This window comes from Vulpes lagopus, chromosome 2 (genome assembly GCF_018345385.1).
Source record: "Vulpes lagopus strain Blue_001 chromosome 2, ASM1834538v1, whole genome shotgun sequence".
Taxonomy (NCBI): domain Eukaryota; kingdom Metazoa; phylum Chordata; class Mammalia; order Carnivora; family Canidae; genus Vulpes; species Vulpes lagopus.
The window spans coordinates 125453891-125478414 of NC_054825.1; the positions used below are offsets into that span (position 1 = coordinate 125453891).

The following is a 24524-nucleotide window of genomic DNA, read 5'->3' on the forward strand; positions in this document are numbered from 1 at the left end:
CCTTTAATGATTTACCAAGGCTCTATAAACTACATAAAGCTTACCGTTTCTCCCTTGCTTATAAAAGTGTCTATTAGGAGCAAACCAAGGTATCATAAACTGAGGTCTTTTGACCTTTGTCTAGATGCTCTGAAATCAGATAGATTGTAGCATGTAGACACTGGAAGGGAGGTAATTTTTCTTTAATGACCTCATCTCTCCTATCCCTGGATTACAGCCAAAGAATGCACTGATCTTCAGGGAGTCAGGTAGGAATAAAGCAAAGAGTAGTTTCGAAATTCCCCTAAGGATTTATTATTAGCTGAAGAAAGAACCATCTCTGGCCAGTCAAAGTAGTGCATGATTTTTAAAAATTCAACTAGAATGTTTCCCAAGACCACATTTTTCAAGTTACTCTAGATAATAAACCGAGGCAGAAAAACTTTACACGAATTATTTTAGATTAGATAGGCATTATTCAATAAAGGATTTAAAACCAAACTTATTCAGTGTTTGAACAATCTTCATTTTTATTTCATCTTATAAAATGTTTAAAATGATCTATTAGCAAAAAATAAAATGCTATGCCAGCTGCTAGAGCAAATTAGTTTTTAGCAATAGTATATGACTTTCAAATTTTCATTAAATATACAGGGAAAATGGATGATTTCTAAATAACTGAAAAAGAGTGAGTTCTGAATTTTTATATTTCTTTTTATTACTCTCTTATCTGGAATACTAGCATTCCATAAATACATGTGTGTGTGTGTATGTATGTATATATATATATATATATATATATATATTACCTGAAACGATGTCATGTGTTTTTTCATATTTCTCATTTTAACATTTTTAGCCACGTTATATTACATTATTAAAATATAAATAATAAATACTTTATAGCTCTCCTTTTATTTTCAAGACTTAAAGATGGAAAATAACTATATTGATCTATATATTTTAATCATGCTCTTTTTTAGTAATTTGTCTCACAAGGGACATTGCATAATTTATCAGTAATAATCACAGCATTTCCTAAGATTCCATACTTATATGAATTTATGAATTGAAAATGAAGTCAGAAGTTTTGGACACAAATTATCTTTGATTTGGCTCAATAGTTTGACAGTGAGAACAAAATTTGCTAATTTGTCAGAATTTCTCTACAGGTAAAAATTAAGAGTATTTTATTTCCCTAACTTATTCTGAGAATATGGTTTAAACAATGTGCCTCTGAACAAAAACGAGACAAACAAGAAAATAGGTAAAATTCACAGGTACTAGATAAGCTTTGTTAAAGCTCTTTTTGGGGGTATAACTCTTAATAAATAAGAAAGTATAATCCTTTAAAATCTAGTAATAAACCTTTTTGCAAGTTAGTGATTTCCAATTATTTCCTTTGTACAAAATTGAGGAAAAACCTAATTGAGGTGACAGTTGATCAATCAAAAAAAAAATATCTTTCAATGATAGATCACTGTGATTTTTTTGCTTATAATTCAGAGGGGATGCAAATAGAGGAGTGTTATCTAACAGTAAACTCTTTAGACTCTCTTTTATTTTTCATGTGAACAAAAAAAATCTTTAAGGCTGTTACCTAACAACTTCAAACTGGTTGGAAACCTGAGTCTTCAGAATATCGAAGAGACCAGAAATGTAAAATGACTAAACAAATAAGAATTTCCAGAGAAAATGATACGGAACTGCATGCAAACCTCAGCCTGATTAGGAGACCTCCCTAAATTTTTGTGAAGACCAAAACTTACTCTTCACTAATGTGATGATGAATTTGATAAAGTCAAGAGGGACACATCACTGTTTTTTTTTTTTTTTTGGTCAAACACCAATCTAGACATTACTGTGAAGGTATTTTTGTAGATGTAATGAACGTTTAAAGCAGTACATTTTGAATAAAGCGAAGTACTCTACATAACGTGAGCAGTCTTCATCCAGTGGGTTGGGGGACTTAACAGCGAGGACTGAGGTTTCCCAAAGAAGCAGCACTTCTGCCTCAAGACTGCAACATGGAAAGCCTACAGGAGTTTCCAACCTACACATGTTGGACTCAACACTGTAACATCAACTCTTGCCCAAGTTTCCAGCCTCTGGACAGCTCTATTTCACACTTGCCAGCCCCCGCTCTCACGTAAGCCAATTCTCTAAAAGAAATCTCTCTATACGAACATGGCTGAGCATATGCGTGCTCGCACGCACACGTTATTGGTTGTTTTGTTGGAGAACCCATGTCTACCAGGAAAGGATACTGCTGAGATCCTTGCCTTGCACAGTCATCTGTGGTGGTAACATGCACCTTTTACTCAAATTAATATGAATATCTGGCCCACATTTGTCAGCGCCTCCCAGCTAATCACAGGCCCTGTTGAGCACTCTCCACACAGATACAAGCTCTGTAGGCAGTGGCTGGCAGAGGCTGCTGAGTAGAGCAACGTTCTTCAGGAGAAACGATGAGAGACATAGATGGATGTGATGGGGACCATGAGAAATAATGGAATCAGAGCTTAGTAGGTATGATAGCTAATGACCGGTTTGGAATAACGGAGGCATCAGTGCCAAGTACACAGAGCTTTATTAAGTATTGAATGAGTTTGTTGAGCCAGTCAGTCATGAACGTTCCCACTGCCACTCTCTGCTATGCCCAGAACGTTCAGAAATTGTGATGCGCTGGGGCCGCATAGTCTGTAACCGGGGGCTTGGGTAGTCTGTAATGGATCTCACCTACCTACCTTCCTCCCTGTGCATTCTTGCCTTTTATCACATGTTTCTGAACAATGATGACTCAGAGATTAGACTGAAATTTTTATATTGCCATAGATAATCCCCTTATGAATAACTGAGTGTTGATGACACCAGTGACTTGATAGTTTAGCAATCACTTTCTGATTCTGCTTTATGGTTTCTTTGCTTACTTTGGAAGTAGGCATTGGTAAATTAAGTTGGACATCCTCACTGTAAATAGGAAAGCTTGGGAAATACATAAAGGCATGAAATATTCATGAGGATGCAATTCCCTAGAAATTTATAAGCAGTTCCCACTCCTGTGTATTATAGAAGCGAAATCTCAATTATACAAAGCTAACTAATATAAGACAGGAAAACGATGCCAGGTAATCACAGTTAGAGTAATACCACAGAAAACATCACCATGAAATAAAAATTATAAGCCCTTGAAACAAATTTGTTTCCTGAATAGGAAATCAAAGTACAAAATAAAAAGCACATCAATTGGAAAACTGTATTATAAATATTATAGATGCCTAAAGAGAAAAAAAAAACTTCTATTAGTTTAAGTATGTTCTCTCCAGGCTGACCCACTTAGGCCTACTTACTTTTTGAAATATCAAGGGTATTCGAGTTCCTGGTACTTTCCTCTGATCGTGTTCCAACAACACTGTCAGTGGAATACAAAAAAGGCCAGAATCTGCAACAAAAAATAAAATTTCTTCTTTCATCCATCTATAAAATACTAATACAAAAATATTAAAGGCATCAGATTTCTTGATATTGTCATTTGAACAAACAACTATTTATTGGGCCCCTAATAAGTGGACGCCATTGTCCAGCCATTAGGTATACACATTTTAATAGGAAAGTCTTGGTCTTATATAGCAATCTAGCAAGGAAAGACAGCTAAGCAAATGAAGGCAAATGATCACCAAAATAATTAGAAAAGTTAAACTGTCCTATAAGAGAAATAGTGCCATGGAGTCTGTGAAATATGCAAATAATTTATTACAGGTAACCAAATTAAAAGTTTTAGCTAAAGCAAATATTACTCATCTCTTCCATAGTTAATTAACATTCAACATTCTACAATACAGAAAAATATAAATGTTTGTTTTTTGAGAATTCAGTCAACATTATGATCTTGTTCTACAAATGTTTTTTAAAATCTTTAGGAAATAGAGACACTCGGTAGTCTTAAATTGAAATTTATAGTTGCATATATTTGGGGATAACTCCAGAAAAAAATGAAAGGTAATAGTTTATAATTTTTCTACGTTAAAATCACAGGCCTTCAGTCTGGTGTGAGCATAGTTCCTGCATAGCACCTCCCACCCCACCCCCATCACTAAATGAAGTGCAATACACATCATCAGGGGAGATATAGATCATTTGTGAACAAGGAAAAGGGGGAATTGTATTGGGGAGTGAGGACACTGGAAACTGACACTCAATAGAGATGCCATTCAAGAGAATACCAGTAACCTTATAACTTGTAGCTGAAGAATTATGAAAAAAGGGTGCCTGGGTGGCTCAGTCAGTTAAATGTCTGCCGTTGGCTCAACGTGATCCTGGAGTCCTAGGATCACCTGCACAGGGATCCCTGCTCAGTGGGGAGTCTGCTTCTCCCTCTCCCTGTCCCCCCACCACTTGTGCTCATTCAATCCTAAAAAGAATCATGAAAAAAAGTAACCTTCAAAAATGTTAAGAGCCCAGTTGATGAATTTATTAGATGAGATGCAAAAATATTTAAGAAACGGAAAGAAAATCTATTCTGTTAATAGTTGTACTCTTAATGAGAATAGCTTAATATTTCTCTCTCTGCTAGGAAGCAATTCTAAAACATAAAAAAGCCTCTCTAAGCCATTTTAAAAGTCCTAAGCACTGAGTCACAGCTATTTAAATTATATTTCTATTTTATATTTGGCAAAGGCTTTGTGACAAGCTTCTGAAAAAACATCTAAAGTCTTTCATTATCCATAATGGCCTTGCGAAAAATCAGAAGCACCATTTAACTCAGAAATTCACCATCCCAAGCCTTAAGCTATAATACTCAGTGGAACTCAGCACAGAATGAGCTCTTCTGGGGCCCAGCATGGGAGAGAGAACCTTGAGGGAAGGTATACTTCAGTCCTACAGAGAAATTGCCTCTAAAACGTAAATCAGGTGAAGACGTGTCTTTATTAATGTTACCATAGCAACTTGAGAATCCTCATTCTTGGTATCTCTTTAGGAGAGAACTTAAAAGTTAGAGAAGAGGTCAGAGATTCCTAAACAGTTAAACTTTGTTAATAGAGAATTATCTGCATTTCCAGATCAATAAAATCTTAGATAAAAACCAAGGAGGTGTCTGTTCTCTATCACATTATAAAAAATAAAGTCCGCTTATATGATGGGTAAAGCACAAAGCTTACAAAAGGAAAACTGCTTATCTCCACAATGAGTATAATTTAGTGGTATTATGGGTCACATGGCATGATTTTCTTCATAAAGAATGTTTTTGCAAAACAGTTAAAAGTAGAATAAAAATGAGCACAGGGACAGGCCGCTAACTATCCTATGTATTTCCTATCAAATAAATAAGCAAAAAGTCATTGATCAGTAGCAACAATCTTAAAGTCATTTTTCAAGATCTGATTTTAGAAATAAAGAAGTTTATGTACCAAATGTATTTTTATTTTTTTAGAGATTTTATTTATTCATAAGAGACACAGAAAGAGAGAGAGGCAGAGAAACAGGCAGAGGGAGAAGTAAGCTCCATGCAGGGAGGCCAACGTGGGACTTGATCCTGGGACCCCGGGGTCACACCCTGGGCTGAAGGTGGTGCTAAACTGCTGAGCCACCCAGGCTGTCCACCGAATGTATTTTTACTTTTTTTTTTTTTTTTAAGATTTTATTTAGTTATTCATGAGAGATACAAAGAGAGGCAGAGACACAGGCAGAGGGAGAAGCAGGCTCCCTGTGGGGAGCCTGATGTGGGACTTGATCCCAGGACCCTAGGATCATGACCTGAGCTGAAAGCAGACTCAACCACTGAGCTCCCTTAGGTGCCCCCCAAATGTATTTTTAAACGTAGTTTTCAAAGGAGACAGCATTTAAGATTCCTCGATTCAAAAAAAAAAATTCCTTAATTCAGAATTTCCTTCCAATGCAATTAAATATTTGATTATCTCCTTATTTTCTATAGTCTGGAGAGTAGCACATGGTTTTTAAGTTACAAAATTTTGAAGGCAGTATTTTAGAATCTTAATTTTAGATATATTCAAGTGTTTGTGTTTCCCCCTCTGAGAATACTGCAAAGAAGCCAAATTCATCTTTGCTACTTTTGAACTAAATCCAACTGTTTTGTTTTTAATTTCAAAATTACCTTTTGTTTTTATTTTCACAGCTTTTTGTTGCTTCAATTCAACACCCAATACGTCATAGAGGGCAGTCAGCTCAATCAGGGCTAAGCGGCAAACTTTCTTCATATCCTGGGGTGCTAGGTCACCAATCCTGGTGGTGCCTGTTTTGTCTTTTGGCAATCTGAAATTCTAAAATAAACACCATTAACAGAGTAAAGGTTTAGAGTGTCTATGCCCATTTTTAGTGAAAGACAACAAAATCGTAACTATAGAAAGCAGCTGTACTCAGGGTAGCAACAGTGAAAGCTGTGACAAAATTTCTCCAGTCAGAAAGAAGAGCCATCTTGTCATGATGATGACCCTCACACCTGCAGGGAGTCAGTACGTGGAGTCCCACAGACAATGCAACCACACTATGTAGTAGGCACACTGATCCCAGGAGCTAAGAGGACAGCAGAGCTGAAGGAGAAAAAGAACTCTAGTTACTGAGCTTCCAGAACAAAGGAAGATTAGAAGTCAAGAGAAACTAGGAGGAAGAAGAGGAGGAAGAGAAAGCAGACTAATAGCCATGAGTGAGTACAGCACTGGGGTGACAGGGAGCATGGGGTACCAGCAGCCTGAAGCCTGAAGGCCTACCAGGCATCTCGTAATAATCGGGCAATTGTTTAACTACTCGTTCTGTAAATGGCAGACGGAAAGAGCGGAGGAGAAGGGAAGGAGGATGGGAAAAGAGGAAGGAGGTCAGCATAGCTCGAGGCGGGAGGAAGGAGGAACAGGTGGAGCAGGGAGGGGGTGACGAGGAGAGGACGGGGAGGAAGGCCACCTAATTCAGAGGGCTGCTGTGGGGTGTAAATGCCTGGCACTTCCCAAGCACCCATATATGGTTGCTATTGTTATCACTTTCACCATTGAATAAAAAGACTTAAAGATCCTACCATCACAGGCAAGTAAGTGGTATTTTGTTGTTTTCTGCCTTTTGCAAATATTATCTACTACCTACTCAGCCACTTTTAATATTAAATACATTAAATATAAGAAAACAAACCAGAAAGCAAAAACATGAATTTCTCTAATATATTGAAGACAAATTATAGTCCCACTGTATTTACTGACTACTAAAACTATGATCATTCTCCAATGGTTTGATTAAAAAAAAAAAAAAAAAAGGTTATAGAGGTTTTATCTTTTGAGTTTACCCCTGACTTCATTTAATGGCCAAGGATGTTCAGCTGGTTCCCTTTTATTTCCCTTTACTTTGCTGCTTTTTCTTTTTCTTTCTTTCTTTCTTTCTTTCTTTTTTTTTTTTTTTTTTTTAACCATATCGTTAACACTTCCTGGTGTAAAATTCAGTGTAAAAGACATGTCTTAGAGCAGTTCTCAAAGCAAGGCCCAGGGAACCACGAAGTTACCTAACACACTTTCAAGGAGCCTATGAGGTCAAAACTGTTTAATAATTAATCCTAAGACATTATTTGCCTTTTTCACTCCCATTCTCTCATGATAGTACAGTGGAGTTTTCCAAAAGTATAAGATAGGTGCTTTTGCAACAGATTGAATACAGATGTAGGTGTGAGCATCCAACTGACTTCTACTAAAGTGAGACACTGGAGTTGCTGAAATGAAAGATCATAACACACTTCTTACTAATTTTTAGAAAATATGACTATTTCTCATGAAAACTAATATTTATGTTAATCATAATATTTTACTTAAAGTGCTTTAATTTTTAAATTTCTCGCTTTTAATTTCTAATATGGTACATATCCATAGGCATAACTGACATAAACAAAACCTCTACTCCCACAGTCTTCGTGGTTTACTTATCAAGATAAATTATTCTGTAGTCTCCATATTCATGTTACATAGTTCAAGAACATAGGCCAGGGACAAACTTCCATGAAATTCAAATTAAGAAATTCTTCACTTTCAAAAATCATCTACAGTGGTCTTGTTCATCTCCTCAAAATCTTTCGTGAAATCATAATTTCTGTACAACTATGTGTAGGTCTTCTTTCTTGGTTCAGCCACAGCATACTTCCACAGAACTGCAAAGTCCAGGGAGACAACAAATGCCCCCAAAACAGGAAATCACAGATTTCTTGGCCAGAAAGCCTTGTGTCTGGGGTTTTTTCAAAGTGCTGAAAGCCATGGTAGTTACTGTTCTCAATCCCAACATCCTTCTTGCCTGGTTCAACAAAGGCTTTTTGAAGTCCTCAATGCTTTTTAAGAGCCTGAAGGCGTTATGAGACTACACTGTTTAAGCATCATTGTCTTAGAGCATTTCCCAAAACTACAACTTCGGGCAACTGAGCAGCTCAATCCTCTCAAGCAAACTCAACTTCAAGGAGAATATCCCACAGTTCTTCACAGCAGCTTCCTCTGTAGAATCTGCTATAGTTTTAAGAAGAGTCCACTATAGGACAAAACAGGTCCTTAACTTTTCACAATACATTTTTTCCTTATGAGAACACAAAATGAAACAGCAATAGATATCATTAAATATGCTAAGTGAATTTCCAGGGTAAGTGTTAAACGGTGCAGCACATGGGGGTTGAGAACTGACAGCCAGACTGCAGGTGGCCAGTCTTGTCTCCATCACTTACTAGCTATGTGACCTTCGGCAAATTACATTCTCTCTGCACTGCCTCAGCCACTTCATCTGTAAAATGGGAATAAGAGCAGAACCTGCTCAGGAAATGTTAAGTGGTATTACTACATTTCTCTCATGGAGCCTTTTCAATAATCTCAAGATTTCATGCCTTTCCCTTTCTCCTAAATATTACTGTAAGGTAAGGGGGGAAATGGTAAGGCTAATACTCTTATTTGATAAATGGTTTTTTATCCTATTCTGCAAAAGTCCCCTTTGGTAAGAATTATTATAGCAGGGAAATGAGGCTTACTATTACTAGTAAGAGTAAATATGGCCATATAGCCAGTGACAAAGTAAGGATGCAAATTTAGATCTTCTAGATCCTAAATTCAGGAATAACCCCATTCTGCTCTGTTCCATTTTCCCAGCACAGCGTGAATGGAGGAGTCTAGGTTGGTCAGTACTGATATAGGACTGTGAGCCCCTCGGTCTCTCCCACCGTGCCATAGGCCTGGCACACTGGAGGTGTCCTGTTCCAGTCTAGTCGATGAATGAAGACACACATGCTACAGGGAGACGAGCAGAGCATCAAGCTCCGGGAGGTGCAGGGCCACTGGCTGGAAGCTTCCTCATTGTCCTGTGATTCATACTGAGCTCCACTTTGAAAATCACACAAAACTTTTCATTATCTTCTGGCCTGGCCCCACAGTTCTGCTAATCGCATTGTTTCCTGCAGGGCTGAACCAATCCTATTTATCAACCTTTTTTTTTTTTTTTTTTAAGTTCTAAATGTTTCATTAAAAGCAGTTGTTATTGATCTAATAAGCCAAACATATGTAACACAATTATTCAAAGCATTAGCTAAGGTAAATGTTTAGAGAAACCTGAAATATTATTAGTTCAAACATTTGATTTACCTAGCAAAATATGTCGTGAGCTTTATTTATTTATTTATTTAACATTGTGCTTTAATGAAAGGAGTTAGTTCTTTATCCCAATGTTTAATTCATGGCAGCAGCTTTAAATATTTATGAAGTTTCCTGTCATTTTTGTTTAGTAATACACTGGATGGTTCAGTTCGTTGGATAAGAGAAGGCAATGCAATTTCAGCAAAAGAAAGCTCTTTGCCTTTTGAAAAACATGCTTCAAGAATGAAGAGAAATAAGATTTTTCAAAGACTATAAGGTCATTGGTTCCCGTGTGTTACCGTGAATTAATCCGGTAGCTCTCTCAGACCGCACCCCTCTTTTTTGCAGCCCTCACAATACAAAGGGCCCCTTAGGCACTTCACCAGTGATGATGGACTTTGATGGACTTGACTTTAGTACATTAAGTCACTCTAGCCTCAACTTGGGAAGCAAGAGAATCTATCCTCACCTGGTCAATTTGCACAGATGACTTTTTTTCGGGTCTGCTAGGAAACGCAATTCTTACCTAATGTTTTTCTATGTGTGAAATGTGATTTTATTACAATATTTCATTCATTGTCATTTCCAGAGAATGAACACTTTTCTAAACAAATGAACTTTTGAATTTAGTTTTTCTATATTTCCTAATTTTTTTTTTTTTTTATGGGTAGCTCAGTGGTGGAGCATCTGCCCTCAGCCCAGGGCGTGACCCCAGGGTCCTAGGATCAAGTCCCACATAGGGCTCCCTGCATGGAGCCTGCTTCTCCCTCTGCCTGTGTCTCTGTCTCTCTCTGTGTGTTGCTCATGAATAAATGAATAAAATCCTTTAAAAAAATTAAATTAAATAAATAAATGGAGAGCAAAGAGCCATGATGTAACCTTTTCTAGACAATTAGGACCATAACCCTAAACACCTCTTTCTGCATTGTGTACAAGTATGTGTCTGCTATAGATTTTCAGTGTTCTCACTCAATCCTGAAACACTTCTTCCACTATCCTTCAGCTTCCTCTAGAGGCGTTCTGTTCTCCAGCAAACTGCCAATAGGGGCCTCCATGACTAGTTTTCAGCCTTTAGTATCCACAGAGCTATGTTACCAGACAACCAAAGTCATTACAAAACAAGAATTTGCTTGAATGAAACATAAGTCAATAAGAATCCAAAGGGCACTAAATAAAGACCTAAGGACTAAATTTAGGTGTGCACCTAAGATAAAGGCTTTACCAGTTATAATTTTAAAACTATGATCTTAAAAATTTCTGCATATGTCCTTAATGTTTCAGTCTCCAAAACAGGATGAAGGAGTATTATTAAATTTATATTGTATATGATGGACCCAACAAGCCAGAATCTTATTTATACAATATCTCAGGCTGTCCTGAACAAGTTGTCAGCAGCACCAATACAGAGCCACTTACACGCACACCTAAATTAAATGCATGTATACCTTCAGGGCACATTACGTGGAGTCAACGTGGTCTTCCAGAAAAAAGTCCAGCTCCAAAAGTTGAGTCACCGAAGCCAAGCCTTAGCATGCCATATATGATCTAACCTGTTCCTTGTATGAGAAACGGGAATCATAGTATCTACCTTACAGAGATCATTTGAGAAATAAATAATTACCGGGCATATTTTCTGAGATACAGAGGGTACACAAAACACAGTAAGTAGTAGCTCCATTTTCAAACTGTAGCCCATTAAAGGTTATGAAACCTGATCTCCAAATTTAAGAGAAGAAATTCGAATCTGCTGTGAGAGATCATAAAGAATTAACAAAAACTACCCGATGCTGTAAGAAAAAGGAAACGAATTTAAAAATGAAGTCAGCAGAGAACAATGTATTACATAAAGCTTACTGCTTATTTACAGAAGCAGAGGAGCATGGAGTAGAAATGGAGTTTAAGGTTTATCTGCTTAGACACCTGCCTCGGAGTGATGAATATAAATATTCATTCCATCAACCATGCTGAGGGCTTGTGAAAAGCTTACACGCCCATGCCTTCCAGAAGACATGTGGATAAATGGTTGTATAGATGAACAGATGCATATATGCATAAATAAATAAATACAAGAATATATTGACAGTAATTATCAAAAGCATGGCCTCTTAATAGCTTAAAGGATTTTATAGATTTTTATCTAATATAATTCACAATCAGGAAAGACTTAATAACAAAGTTAGATACTAAACTAGTCCCCAAAGGATAGGGTAACACTTCCTTGGTCAACAGGGAAAAACAGGAAGGTAGAAATGGGAAGGTCATTTCAAGCTTGGGGTACAACCTGAAGAAAGTGAAGAAGGTACAGGAGCACAAATGTTAAGCAGAGAATGAGATAAGAGAGGAAGTTTTAAGTCTCTGCAATAGATACTAATTTATATTTTATTCCACTTTTGAATTCACAACTTAAAAGTCAACGTCATTTTTTTTTTATTAGACTCTACCGTCCTTCACTTAAAACTCCAGATTCTTAAAAATATATGATAAAACCTGGAAACTACCTAGATGTCCACCATTAGGAAAATGATTGAGTAAATTATGATGCATTTTCACAATGGAATATGATGTATCTACAAAAAAGAATGAGAACCATTTCTGAATATCCTATATATTACTATGAGGTGATCTCCAGAATATACTAAGTCAAAAAAAAAAAATCAAGATTGAGAAAAGTGTGTGTGGTGGGCTACCAATTATCTAAGAATGGAAGGATAAACCATAAAGATAAAATGAAAAGGAATTTACCCAGAAGGTAAATTTATCCAAGAGGAGGAAGAAAACAGAATGACGACAGACTTTTAATACATGTAGGCTTTAAATCTGACTTCTGGATCATGTAAATATTTTACGTGCTTACAAAAAAAAATTAAATTCCAAAAGAAGCAACCCCTAAAAATTGAAAATGAAACGAAACCATTAACCCAAACAGGTATGCAGTTGATGGCTTAACCATCTGGAGAATAACTATCCTACACAATCTAAAGCACAGTAATTTTATTATTATAGTGTTTTGAGGATATATCTCAAGGATACAAACTGAAGAAAAGAAAAACAAGTTTATATTGTTTTCTAGTAATCATATTGTTGATAGCAGAGGTAGTACTGTTATTCTGAGAATGCCAGGCATTAACTGAAGACACAACAAACAAGTAAATTATATGTGTTCTAATTATATTGCCCTGAGATGACTATTCTTGGCAGGGAAGAAAGAAGATACAGAAGTACTTCTGGCCTCTGAAAGCACTTTAGGCATGACCAGCCCCTAGAAGGGAACAGTCCTGGTGTCCTGATCATAGTTACAGAACTATTACTTCTACTAAATGGAGCCATGGTTTCCGGCAGAAACAGAGAATTCTACATTTAGAGCAGAAATGACGGCAGATATACGTAGGAAATTTTGTCTAGGATCATAGATATGTCTACACCTATGAGTCAAATTCTATTTTTACAAGAAAATTAAAATACAATGATACTAACTGGTCCCTCGTGAAAGACGCTACGGGACCAAAACAGTGAAAACTGGAGCATGAAAAGTAACCATTTTGAGAAACTTTTCCTTAAAAGCATTCAAGTTAATAAATGGATAAAAGAAGTGAAAACATCATCTTGTCAACATTAATAAATTAATGGATCAAGGACTGATTAGCTGCTAATGGCACAAAAAGAGAAAGACAAGCAGCTATTCTGTGTCTCTTGATACATAATCATATATGAAGTAATTTTGACCCCCACCCCCAAAAAAAGACAGAAACACACACTGAATGGGATAAATCTATGGTCAATTTATAAGAAATAGGAAAACATGAGGAATTAGTCAGACAGAGGGGGATATTCTCTACAACTTAATAACCAGGTTCCTTCAACAAAGAAATTTTGGAGGACAAAGAGGGGAAAGGAGGAATGGAGACGGAGGGAGAGATTACAGGTCTCAAGACACAGCAACCAACTGCCATATGCATAAACCTTATTTAAATCCAGATTCAAACAAACCTGAAAAAAATAATAATAACAAAATCTGTGATACAATTTGAAATTTGAACACTGATCAGCTATGGGAAATTAATTGTTAGTACTTCTTAGGTACAGTAATGGGAATCTGGGCATGTCTTTAAAAACCCCTCTTTTAGAACTACATATTGAAATATTTATAGGTGATGATATATTCAAAGATGTGTTGCAAAGGAACACAGAATGGAGCACTGGGGGGCTCAGTCGGCTGAGCACCTGCCTTCGGCTCAGGTCATGATCCCGTGTCCTGGGATGGAGCCCAGTATTGGGCTCCCTTTTCGGGGGGGTGGGGGGCCTGCTTCTCCCTCTGCCTCTGCATTTGTCCCTGCTCGTGCTCTCTGTCAAATAAGTAAAATCTTAAAAAAAAAAAAAAAAAAAAAAAAAAGAACAGAGCACTGGTTGGGGGTATGAATAGGTGAGGACTAGCCACGGATTAATGGGCAAGTGGGGAAGTACTGGGAAGTTCATTATACAATTCTTTTTAGCTTTCGCAGATGTGAATTTCCACAAAATAAATAATATATATATTTTTTAAATATAAGACATTCAGGAGCAACAAACAACTTAGTACACGGAGCTTGGTCTCTAAATACTATCTGCTACTAAAGGAAACTAGGGATCCTTGAAGAGGGGATCCTTTCAAGTCAGAGAGGAAAAAAGTACAAAGCAAGCCTAGGGCATCTTCTACAAAAAAGCAAAGGAAAGAAAGAAAGAAAAAGAAAGAAAGAAAGAAAGAAAGAAAGAAAGAAAGAAAGAAAGAAAGAAAAGAAAGAAAGAAAGAAAGAAAGCAAAGCAGTAAAAGAATAGGGCACATTAAAATGACACAGGAACCAGTGTCAAGGGTTTCCACTAGTTAAGTCTGGGTAAATTTGAAAAAAAAAAATAATAATAATGGTTTATAAAACACTGAAAAAAGGAAGTCACCAGTCCATGATGATATTCAGAAACAAAAAAAGGAGAGGGAGGGCAAGCAAGTATCACAGAAGATTGCCAAGAAATCATAATGGGAGGGAAAAAAAATAGAAAATCACCATTTCTCAAATAGTAGTATAGTAGCAAGGATCACAAATGGCTGGTGAAGCGGGTAGGTGACAGGTTGTTTGTGACAAATAGGACAGTCACCCAGTTTCGAGGATCACACGTTAGTATTAACCGCACGGGGGGAAAGTATCTTCGTAACAGGGAGACCTGGTGAACATCTCCCCAACCAAGGGTCACACTTCCATCACCCATTAGGGGACCACGTGACGCCACACCCCTCTTCTCATGATGCCACCAGAGGCCTAGCCTTCATCTATGCGATAGTTAGGCCAAAAATGTTTAACTTGAATCTAGTCTTGAGGAACAGACAAAGTCAGAAATTTGATTTTAACTCTTCAAAAATATTAAAAAGCAGGGGAGGTGATTCAGTCAAGGATACCAAAAAGATAGGACATCAAATGCAACATATGACCCATATGAGGTGGGGAAGGTGGAAGCTAGAAAGGACAATATATACTGTGACAGTTGGGAACATTTTAATATAACCATACGTTAAGTATAATTATTATTTTTAGTGTGTGCAATTCCTTAAGTATGAAACCTGTGTTTGTATGTCTTTGTTAAGCTAAAAAAAAAAAAGTTGGGGCCAGGCGCCTGGCTGGCTCAGGGGGTACAGCATGTGACTCTTGATCTTGGGGCCATGAGATCAAGCCCCACATTGTGCATCGAGCCTATTTAAAAAACAAAAAAACAAACAAACAAAACAAGACAAAAAACCCGTGAGGGGCGCCTGGGTGGCTCAGTCAGCTGAGTGTGTGATTCTCACTTTGGCTCAGGTCACGATCTCAGGGTCAGGGGACTGAGCGCCAAGAGCTCCGCACTCAGGAGGGAATCTGAGATTCTCTCTCTCCTTCTCCTTCTGCTCCCCTCCTCATGGTCTCTTTCTCCACTAAATAAATGAATCAACCTTAAAAAAAAAAAAAAAGCGAGTGTGCAGCTGGTAACACAACATATCAAGAGACAGATATCAAAAGAGGAAAAGCAAACATTGTAAAATGCTAACTGTCAAATGGATCTACATGAACCCCATGGAGGTGTTTGCTATACTTTTCTTCCAACTTCTCTATGGATCTGAAATTTCCAAAATAAAAAGCTGATGAAAAATAGACTCCTCTATTCTAGTGAAACCGGAATAGTACCACGTACAGGTAACGAAGCATCATTGCCTTTGCTCTTCTGGGGCTTCTCCTTGGAGTTCTCCTGATTGACCGCTTGCTCTGCAAATGATACCTCCAGATTGATATCTGTTTCAGAGGCAGGTGCCTCCTCAGGAACCAATGGAATCAGCTCTTTTTCACCAACAACTAGGCTCGATGCCTGGTCTGGGGGGCGGGGGGGGAGAATCAATTAATATATTTTAAGTATTTTTTTACTTCTTTACATCAACTACATAAAAAACTACATAAAACCCTTTGGGGCAAGGATTATTTACTATAGTCAATAATTAATGGACAGTTTAAAAGAAAAAAGTTTAGTCCACGAATCCTACCAATGGTGGATGGAGGGTGTAGGAGGGGAGGTGGAGACTAGAACCCGTAGCCCAGTTGTGGAATCCTTCTCTGAGGTCACAATACTGCGACTGGGTCAGCCTAACACTGAGGATGATCTCAAACTCTGAATGAGAAGCCTCACAAAAGCTTAGTTTACAGTGGGAGATCAAAAGTAAAAAAAAAAAAAAGAAAAAAAAAGAATAAATGGGACACCTGGGTGACTCAGCAGTTGGGCACCTGCTATCGGCTCAGGTCGTGATCCTGGGATCCGGGATCAAGTCCCACATGGGGCTCCCTGCAAGGAGCCTGCTTCTCCCTCTGCCTGGGTCTCTGTCTCTCTCTCTCTCTCATGAATAAATAAATAAGTAAATCTTTAAAAAAATGAATAAACAAGAAGTGGGGGTAGGGGAGTTGAAAGAGGCTGGTTTTACTTTAGAACTAGTGATTTACCATTTCATTTTCTCACAGTGAAATAGACTCCTGGAGCAGACCCCTTCCGCACCTGCACCTGCACCTCCTTTCTAGAATGTTACCTACCTATCATGGGAAGAATTTCAAAACAAGAGTTGATGCCAAAAACTTAGCACAGTGGGAGTCGGGTCTGGAGGCACCTGCTACAGGAACCAGCAGGGTTTGCACCCAATTATATACTAAGGTTCTGACAACTACAAACCCAGTCAAATTCTGGATACTTACATCAACATTTCAAGGGTATCTAATAAGTTTAACATTTTTTTTGTCTGTCTGTTGTTAATCTTCTAGAAAGAATTAACATTCGAAAACCTCTTCGTTGAAAACACTAGCTTTAGAGCTTTGGGGAAAACAGTTCGCATTGATGATTTGGTAAGTTTTTGTTTTAAACACAACTCACATTAGAAAAACCTGGAACCGATGACAGGATTACTGGTTGGTTTGTTTGTTTTTTCCCCCATTGGAGACTTAGAATTCAGGGTGAGCAGCTCTGAATTACAAAATAAATGTACAGAGTGCATGTATATGCTTAAATACTAACACATCAAGGTGACAAGAGAGACAGTTAATTTCAAAATTTAACAAAGCTTAGGGTGCCTGGGTGGCTCCGTGGGTTAAGCGTCGGCACAGGCCACGGTCCCAGGGTCCTGGGATCCAGCCCAGCGTCAGCACCCTGCTCAGTGGGGAGCCTGCTTCTCCCTCTCCTGCTCCCCCTGCTTGTGCACCCCCCTCTGTCAAATAAATAATATCTTTAAAAATTTAACAAAGGCATGCCACATGTAAACATGTTATGAACACTGCTGCCTTCAGAAAAAAAAAAAGTCCATTGTCATTTAAGTTAAAAAATAATTTTTTGCTTCACCCAATAGAAAATTAGGACTAAAGAGAACTCCGGCCTCATTACTTCCTTCAGATAAGCTGGGCAGGCTTCCAGGTGTGTGACCTGCGCGCTCAGGGCCCTGTGCATTCAGCAGGGCCCCCACTATGGGTTGAATGCTCTGCTGTTGCCACCCTGGCATCTCAACAAATTGCCCCACATTCTCAGTTTGCACCGGGCCCTGCAAACTACATCAGTGGGCCTGGTAGCCTCACCCAGTTAAAAAAGTAAGTAAACACTGACCTATGCCAATTCCGAAAATAAGAAAAAACTTGAAGCTCCTTGATGGTGCTTATCTGCTGCCATCCATGGCACATTTCTGTTATTTATGTTGCTCCTCCAACAGCCTATGACCATTTTTTTCATTAGAATAACTAAACCGCTTTACAATTAACTTTTCAAGTATTAACTTAAATGTCAAAGCACAATTTTAGTTTTCCTTTCCCACTGGGTTCCACTGTTATGTTTTACTGTGAATGTGTATGTTAGTTTCCTAGGAAACCATTCTGAGAGGGGGGGAAAAATGATTAGCTGTTTTCTTAAATTAGACGCTACCTTTACAGAAGCAGAGTGTTTATGGACAAGAATTTTAAAACTACTCTTCCCCCCCCCCCAACATTCTCTTACAACCATCCCACATTAAAACAAAAAAAAAAGTCCTGTACTGATTTCAAAGCTGAGGAATTATAATTAAGTCACAATATATTTAAAATACATTAAATTCTTCCAAAATGTGGCAAAAATTGTAAAAACCTGGAGCATACAACCTAAGAGTTCAAATGGTAAGTCAATTAAGGTAGATAGTAGGAAAAACAGTTTCAGGGGAGATAGAGAGGCACTGCTACAAGAAATGGGTGGTTAATTGGCTCATGAAAATATCTATGAATCAATGATCTATCCTCATAGCAAAAAGCTAACAGGGAATTCTGAAATAACCCTTTTTGACTCTTAAAATCCTGAAGTGTAAAGAGCATAATATCTTTGTTCTAAATAGCATAATTCTCCTTTGGTTTTGAGGTGAACAACGGCACTGCGTCATAAATATTTTACACAACTCCTTAAAGGTTTTCAGCTGTTCAAAATACCCACAAAGTGCCATTATTTTTAAAAAGAATTATCCCTCTTCCACAGAAGTCAAGAAAAATTAAGTAAATATGCATATTAACATGAAAGTCTTAAAAATGATGTGGGCATTATTAACGTTTCTAAGTGTTTTCATAAAAAGTGATGGGTCATTGACATCCATAGTTTTATAATTTGATGAAAAGAGCAATAATTGGCAGATTAATTAATGTGAGATACAACAGCCCTTGCAATGTTAGGACTTTTGTGACTTTTTCATTTAGGATAAATACCTTCCGTTGAACATACATAAAAACCCAAGTACAGGAAAACACCTAAGAGGCGAGGCAGCCACACCCTCGGGTGCCACCGGGCAGCGCTCAGCTCGGAACCCCAGACGAGGCTTTCCCGCGCCCCCCGAGCCGCCAGTGTTTAGGTGGCAGCGGCAAAGTCGCTATCGGGCTACGGCGCTGCCCGCCACGGGCGCCAGGTAAGGCCTGAGGTAAGGCCAGGTAAGGCCTGGTGCCCGGAGGCTGGGTTCCAGTTCCGCGCGGTGGCACCGGGCCTGGAAAGGGCTCCTCAATGACCCTGCCTTCCAGAATTCCTTTACAGGGCCTGCAGCCCCCTGGCGAGGGAGGGAACCGGCAGGGGGGACGCTGGGCTCCTCAGTCTTCACTGAGCCACTGCCAGGGCACGGAAGGCTCGTCTGTCCCCTGTGACAGTCCTGCGGGCCCTGCCATGTGCCACCCCGTGCTCGCCATCCGCAGAGGCGCAAGCCCTCATTTCATTCTGATAGAAAACTGCATATATAATTCAAGAAGCCTCGTCACAGCAGCAGGTGCTTCCGTGGGTAGGAATTACAGACGTGCGCGTGTCCATACGCGCTAGGCACCCACTTACGCATTTATAAAGGCAGGGGCGCAGGACAAAGGTTCCCAGAGAAGGATGGGAGGAAAAATAGAGGCACCAATGTCCCGAGACTCCAAGACCTCACAGGTAACCTTGGACTAGCAGGACTGTGATGAGAAGGTGGAAATGCTCCCCAGCCCCCCACTCGCGGCCTCTTACTCCCCCCAGGGCTTCCATTCCTAATGCAACACTATTAATGGCAGGAGCCCCACAGGTGCCGGGTCTTAAGAACATAAACAAAACAAAGGGACAAGTTCCTGAGCTGGAATCCGGCAGCCACAGACCACCCCTGCTACGGTTTTTAAATAACAACAGATTAGATTTTTAAGCTTCATTTGGAGTATTTTTTCCTTTTTGTAAATAAGGAAAAAAAGCTATAAATTCTTTCTTGATTAAGTGCTAATGAAGCCTTAATACTTATTTTCATTCCGTGCCCTGAATTTCTAATCCATTTCTGAAGTAACAGGTATAGAGGAGAAAAAGGATGAAAAGAATTATAATGAATTGCTCCCCCCCAAGACCCCGAGTTTTTACGCCTTTACAGGCTTTCTGAAAAAGAATCCATTTCTGAATTAAGAACTTATGATTTCAGAATGAAGTTCCAAAATCTCTGGCTCCACTTAGCAGCTGTACGGCCCTGGGCAGGTGACTTCCTCTCTGTAAACCTCTGTATTCTCATCTGTAAAATGGGTTCCAAACAGTAGCTCCTATGTACAGTTCCTGAGTAAATTAAATTAGGTAAACATTTGGGGAAACGGACCATGCACAGAGATGTTAGGACAGAGAAACACAATCATTAACAACAACGACAACAAAAAAAAGACCCACTATATTCCCAGCCTTATGTAATTATCTACTTGGGCACTTTCTATCGGCGTCTTAATCATTGGCTTACTAGAACTGAAGGTGAATGTTTTAAAAGGTTGTATCTGTTTGCGGTGCTAATATACAGGGAAACACAAGAGAACAGGTCCAACATACCATCTTTTCCTTGATGTTTGTTTTCATCTGTTCTGACTGACTGTAAGTCGGTGCCATCTGGAGCCTAAAGATAGAAAGTGGGCCATTGAGTCATCTCCAACTCACAACCGGAGAAATGATATTGTAAATAATTCCATTACTAACCTTCAGAGTACAAGAAACACACGAAGAATTACAACCACCACAGAAAAGAAGTACTGCAGCTATAATCAACAAATAAGTAATCATCCCACAAATATCGGATTGCCGCCCGGCGTGTAAGACACAATACTCAGCCCTGTGGGGTTGCCATCCGGGCGCCTAGGTGGCTTAGCTGGCTAAGCGCCTGACTCTGGATTTCCACTCAGGTCATGACCTCAGGGTCCTGGGGTCCACGGAGCCCCCTGGGTCAGGCTGTCAGGCCCTGTGCTCAGCGGGGCGTCTGCTTGAGGATACTTTCACCATCTCCCTCAGCCCTTCCCCCCACTCTCTCTCTAAGAAATGCATATTTTTTTTTATAAATAATTCTTAAAAAAGGGGGGGGTCCTTGCCATCAAGTACACCACTATTAAGTCGAGGGGTAAAGACAAACTTACAAAAAACTGGTACTATCCAGTAACAGGGTAGATACACGAAATGTGGTCTATCCACATGATGAAATATTACTCAGCAATAAAAAGAACTGAGTCCTGGGTACAGACTACAACGTGCATGAACCTTGAACACGTTATACTAAGTCAAAGGAACGAGTCACAGGACAGGATTCCTTCCTTACTATGAAATGTCCAGAATAGGCAAATCCTAGACAGACACAAACTGGACTGGTGGTTGCTGGGGGAGAGGAGGGGAATACAGGAACGAGAGCTAATGGGCTTCCTTTGGGGGATAATGAAAATGTGCCAAAACTGACTGCAGTGATGGTGATAAATCTGTGAATATACTAAAAATCACTGAATTGTAGACTTTAAATGGGTGAATGAGATGGGATGTGAATTATATTTCAATAACACTGTTATAAAACAAAATTACAAGCTGACATGTAGGTAATAAAATCAAAATTCTCAAATTAAAAAAAAAAAGCCCTTAGTAATAAATGTGAGATAAATTAAAACTAAATGACCAAGCAGGTACTATGAGCTCAGATATTCAAAGGAACTCTCTTTCCAAGAGGTTTGGGGGAGGCAGGCGGGGGGCAGGGACACCTGAAAACTGTAAAACCTGTAGTCCTCCGCGGGTTTATAGACATAGGAGAACATAGTAGAACCCAGTAAGTGGCCAGGTAACACTTCCTCCTTCCGAGGAAGTCTTCTGAAGGAATTTAGGAATCAGGAAGGGGAGCCTCGATCAATCATACACAGGGGTCTGAAAGAATCTTTTTTTTTTTTTTAAATCATACTCTATTGGCTTTTCATCTCTATTCAAATAAAGTGTTTGAAAGGATGACAAATCCCACCTCTGACCTCATGCCTTTAGCCAGAAGGGCTCTCCCCTTCACCTGCAGGCTAGGAAGGGTCCAGAAGGCCCTGGAGCAGACACAGAGGCCACCGGTGCAGCCCCTAGAGGCAGACAGCTCAGGACAGTGCAGAGTGACTACTCAATCACGGGAGCGCACGGGGGTCTCCTCACCCATGAGCTAGCCCTCCCCCGAACCATGGGCACACTGAGCCGCGCTGATCTTCCACACAAACACACATCTGGGGGTCCGTGGTCAGAACTGTTTTCCTTAGCAAGTGACAATAACCGTGCAGGTGGTACTCGTGTCTGTATTGTGTTGCCCAGAGTCAGCGAGGGCTTCGTGAGGAAGCATTTAAAATGCAAGAGCCGAATCTGTACTTGAGGACAAAAGAACTGCAAGTGAAGTGGCTGCTGCTCCATGATCCCTTGAGGAACGGGGGACGTATTTCTAATGGGTGGCGGGGTTCCAATTAAAGGCATGCAGTGTAAGCAAGCTAACACTATTCTAATTTGCTTGTGCTAGTTCTCTGTTAATGGTGCCATCAGATGATACAATCCACCGATTACCTTGGAATCAAACCATGTGGCTTAGATATTACCAAGGATTCGCTGGAAAATGCTGCTGCTCGCACTGAGCAGCAACATCCTCTTGGAGCCTGGCAGGAGTCCCACAGTAGATATTTTGCTTAGGCTCAGTTCCTCCCCCTCCCCCATCTTACTTCCTCTTAACTCTCTCAGGGAGAGTTCTTTAATTGGGAAGGAAATGTCATAATACTGTATTTCCTCACCATTCATTTTCCTACATCTGATCTGGAAACCTAGTCCAGGCCTTCGACTTCAGTGGCTGTCCCAAATAACCACTGGGTGGTAAGCAAGGTTTAACTGCCTCACAGCAGCAAGAGACCTGCCCGCAGCAATCCAGTGACCCTAAAACTCCCATCAAATAGACTGGATTTGATCCACAGTTGCCCACGCAAATAGAGTAGCAATCTGAAGCTATTAAGGATTTCTCGGAAGAATAAAATGTCTATAACACACACACACAGAAAAAAACCTCTACATGATAGAAAGATACCTTAAATACAAGGTATCTCTCTCTCTCTCTCTCTTTCTTTTTTTTTTTTTTTTTTTGGAATCAGATGATTTTTGCTACCCTTCAGTCATGATCAATACGGAATCTCATGTTCGGATCACTTAGTATCAGAATCTTACATGGAAACCCAAATATAGCGGGATACATCGTGGTTAAAAGCACATACTTCGAAGTCACACAAATTTGGGTTTACGGTCTATGGGACATTGAGCAAGTTACTTAAAGTCTATGAGCCTCAGCCATAGAATGGAAATGGTAATACCTCCTCACTCATAGGACAGCTGCAAGGATTAAATGAGATAACGCAGGGAAAGTAGTTAGCACAGTAAGCATTCATCAGTGGTGGCAGTGATTATCACTACCGTCGTCACTGTTCAGGATTCCGTTGGTTTGTTCTCGTCCCAACAACCCTCCTGGGCCTTCTAGGCCCGGACTACTCAGTACACCTGAGAATAATCCATAATGTAAATCAACTTTAACCCTAAGAATGCCATTTAGTTCAGCCAACTTTTTTTTTTTCAGAAGCAAGATCTTCCTGATAGAGGAAGAGACCATATTAATCTACGTCTCGCGCAAGCTCCTTCTGTCCTCATGGATGAGTAACAAGCAGCCCACCATGGGGGTGTTCGAGGCCGCAGAGGTCTCTCACTTTCACCACGCCTACCCTGCTATCCCTTGATCCTCCAGTCCCACCATCTCTCCCAGATTCCAACAGCTTTCATAATTAATTAATCATCTTGACAAATATTTACTCAAATCTTCTATGTGCTAGGCACTGTGTTAAGCACTAGACACAAAGGGGAAGTTATTTCATATTTCAGGGTTCCTGCTTTCTAATTATACTGCGGCTAGCTCCCTCATCTCACTCCCCCTACTTCGATTCATCCCCAAATGAGCCTCAGGAAAAGCGAATATTCCTGCAGAAGTTAATAGATGCAGAAGAATCTCTTACCTCCCACTTTTCTGTAAGTAACAACTGGGAGTCACATGTTCTGAGGGTCAGGGCCATGCCTAACGCTGCAAGGAAACCTAACACAGAGATTATCACACTGAATTCTAACTTGTTTTATTTTCTGCCCCTGCGGTATAGGTTCTAGAAGGACAGGGACTGGGTCTGTCTGGATCCCTGCCAGCACCAGGCTTTAGTGGCTGGTATACAAGTGCTCGTTGGGATTTTAATGATCTGAATTAATAAGCTAGATTGGTCCAATCAATTCAAGGCAATCATTCCGTTGCTTTAACATCAAAAAAAGAAGAAAACCTACTTTTTCTTTGGACTCTCTCTGTTGAGCAAATATGTCTCTGACGTCAGGAATCTGGTACTGTTTGTTTTTTTTCCTCAAGGTCTGGGAGACTGTCTCTACCCGTTTCTGAACAGCTGCTGCCTGGGTCCGGGTCAATGTTGACAAAAACACCATGCTTTCTTGGGGATCTCCAGCAGATTCTCCAAAGAGATTGGACAAACCAGCCTCCTTGAGCCATTCTTCTTCCAGTTCTCCCTCTGAAACAGTAGAGAAAAATGGAGTTGAAGGATCACAAAATACGAAAACTTTTGCATTTTTTTTCCAGCATTTCAAACACGCTTACTGACATTC

General features: G+C 39.5%; 1 protein-coding gene across 2 annotated transcripts in view; it reads right to left on the reverse strand.

Moving 5' to 3' along the window:
• ARHGAP18 (Rho GTPase activating protein 18) overlaps positions 1 to 24524 on the reverse strand; it is a 117723-nt gene that overhangs the window by 29765 nt on the left and 63434 nt on the right. For both annotated transcript variants that reach the window (XM_041742178.1, XM_041742187.1), the window contains 5 exons: positions 24195 to 24430; positions 20403 to 20466; positions 15759 to 15934; positions 6092 to 6257; positions 3330 to 3421 (listed from right to left, as the gene is read on the reverse strand). In XM_041742178.1, the coding sequence (XP_041598112.1) occupies positions 3330 to 3421; positions 6092 to 6257; positions 15759 to 15934; positions 20403 to 20466; positions 24195 to 24430 (734 nt within the window). The remainder of the gene's footprint in view (positions 1 to 3329; positions 3422 to 6091; positions 6258 to 15758; positions 15935 to 20402; positions 20467 to 24194; positions 24431 to 24524) is intronic.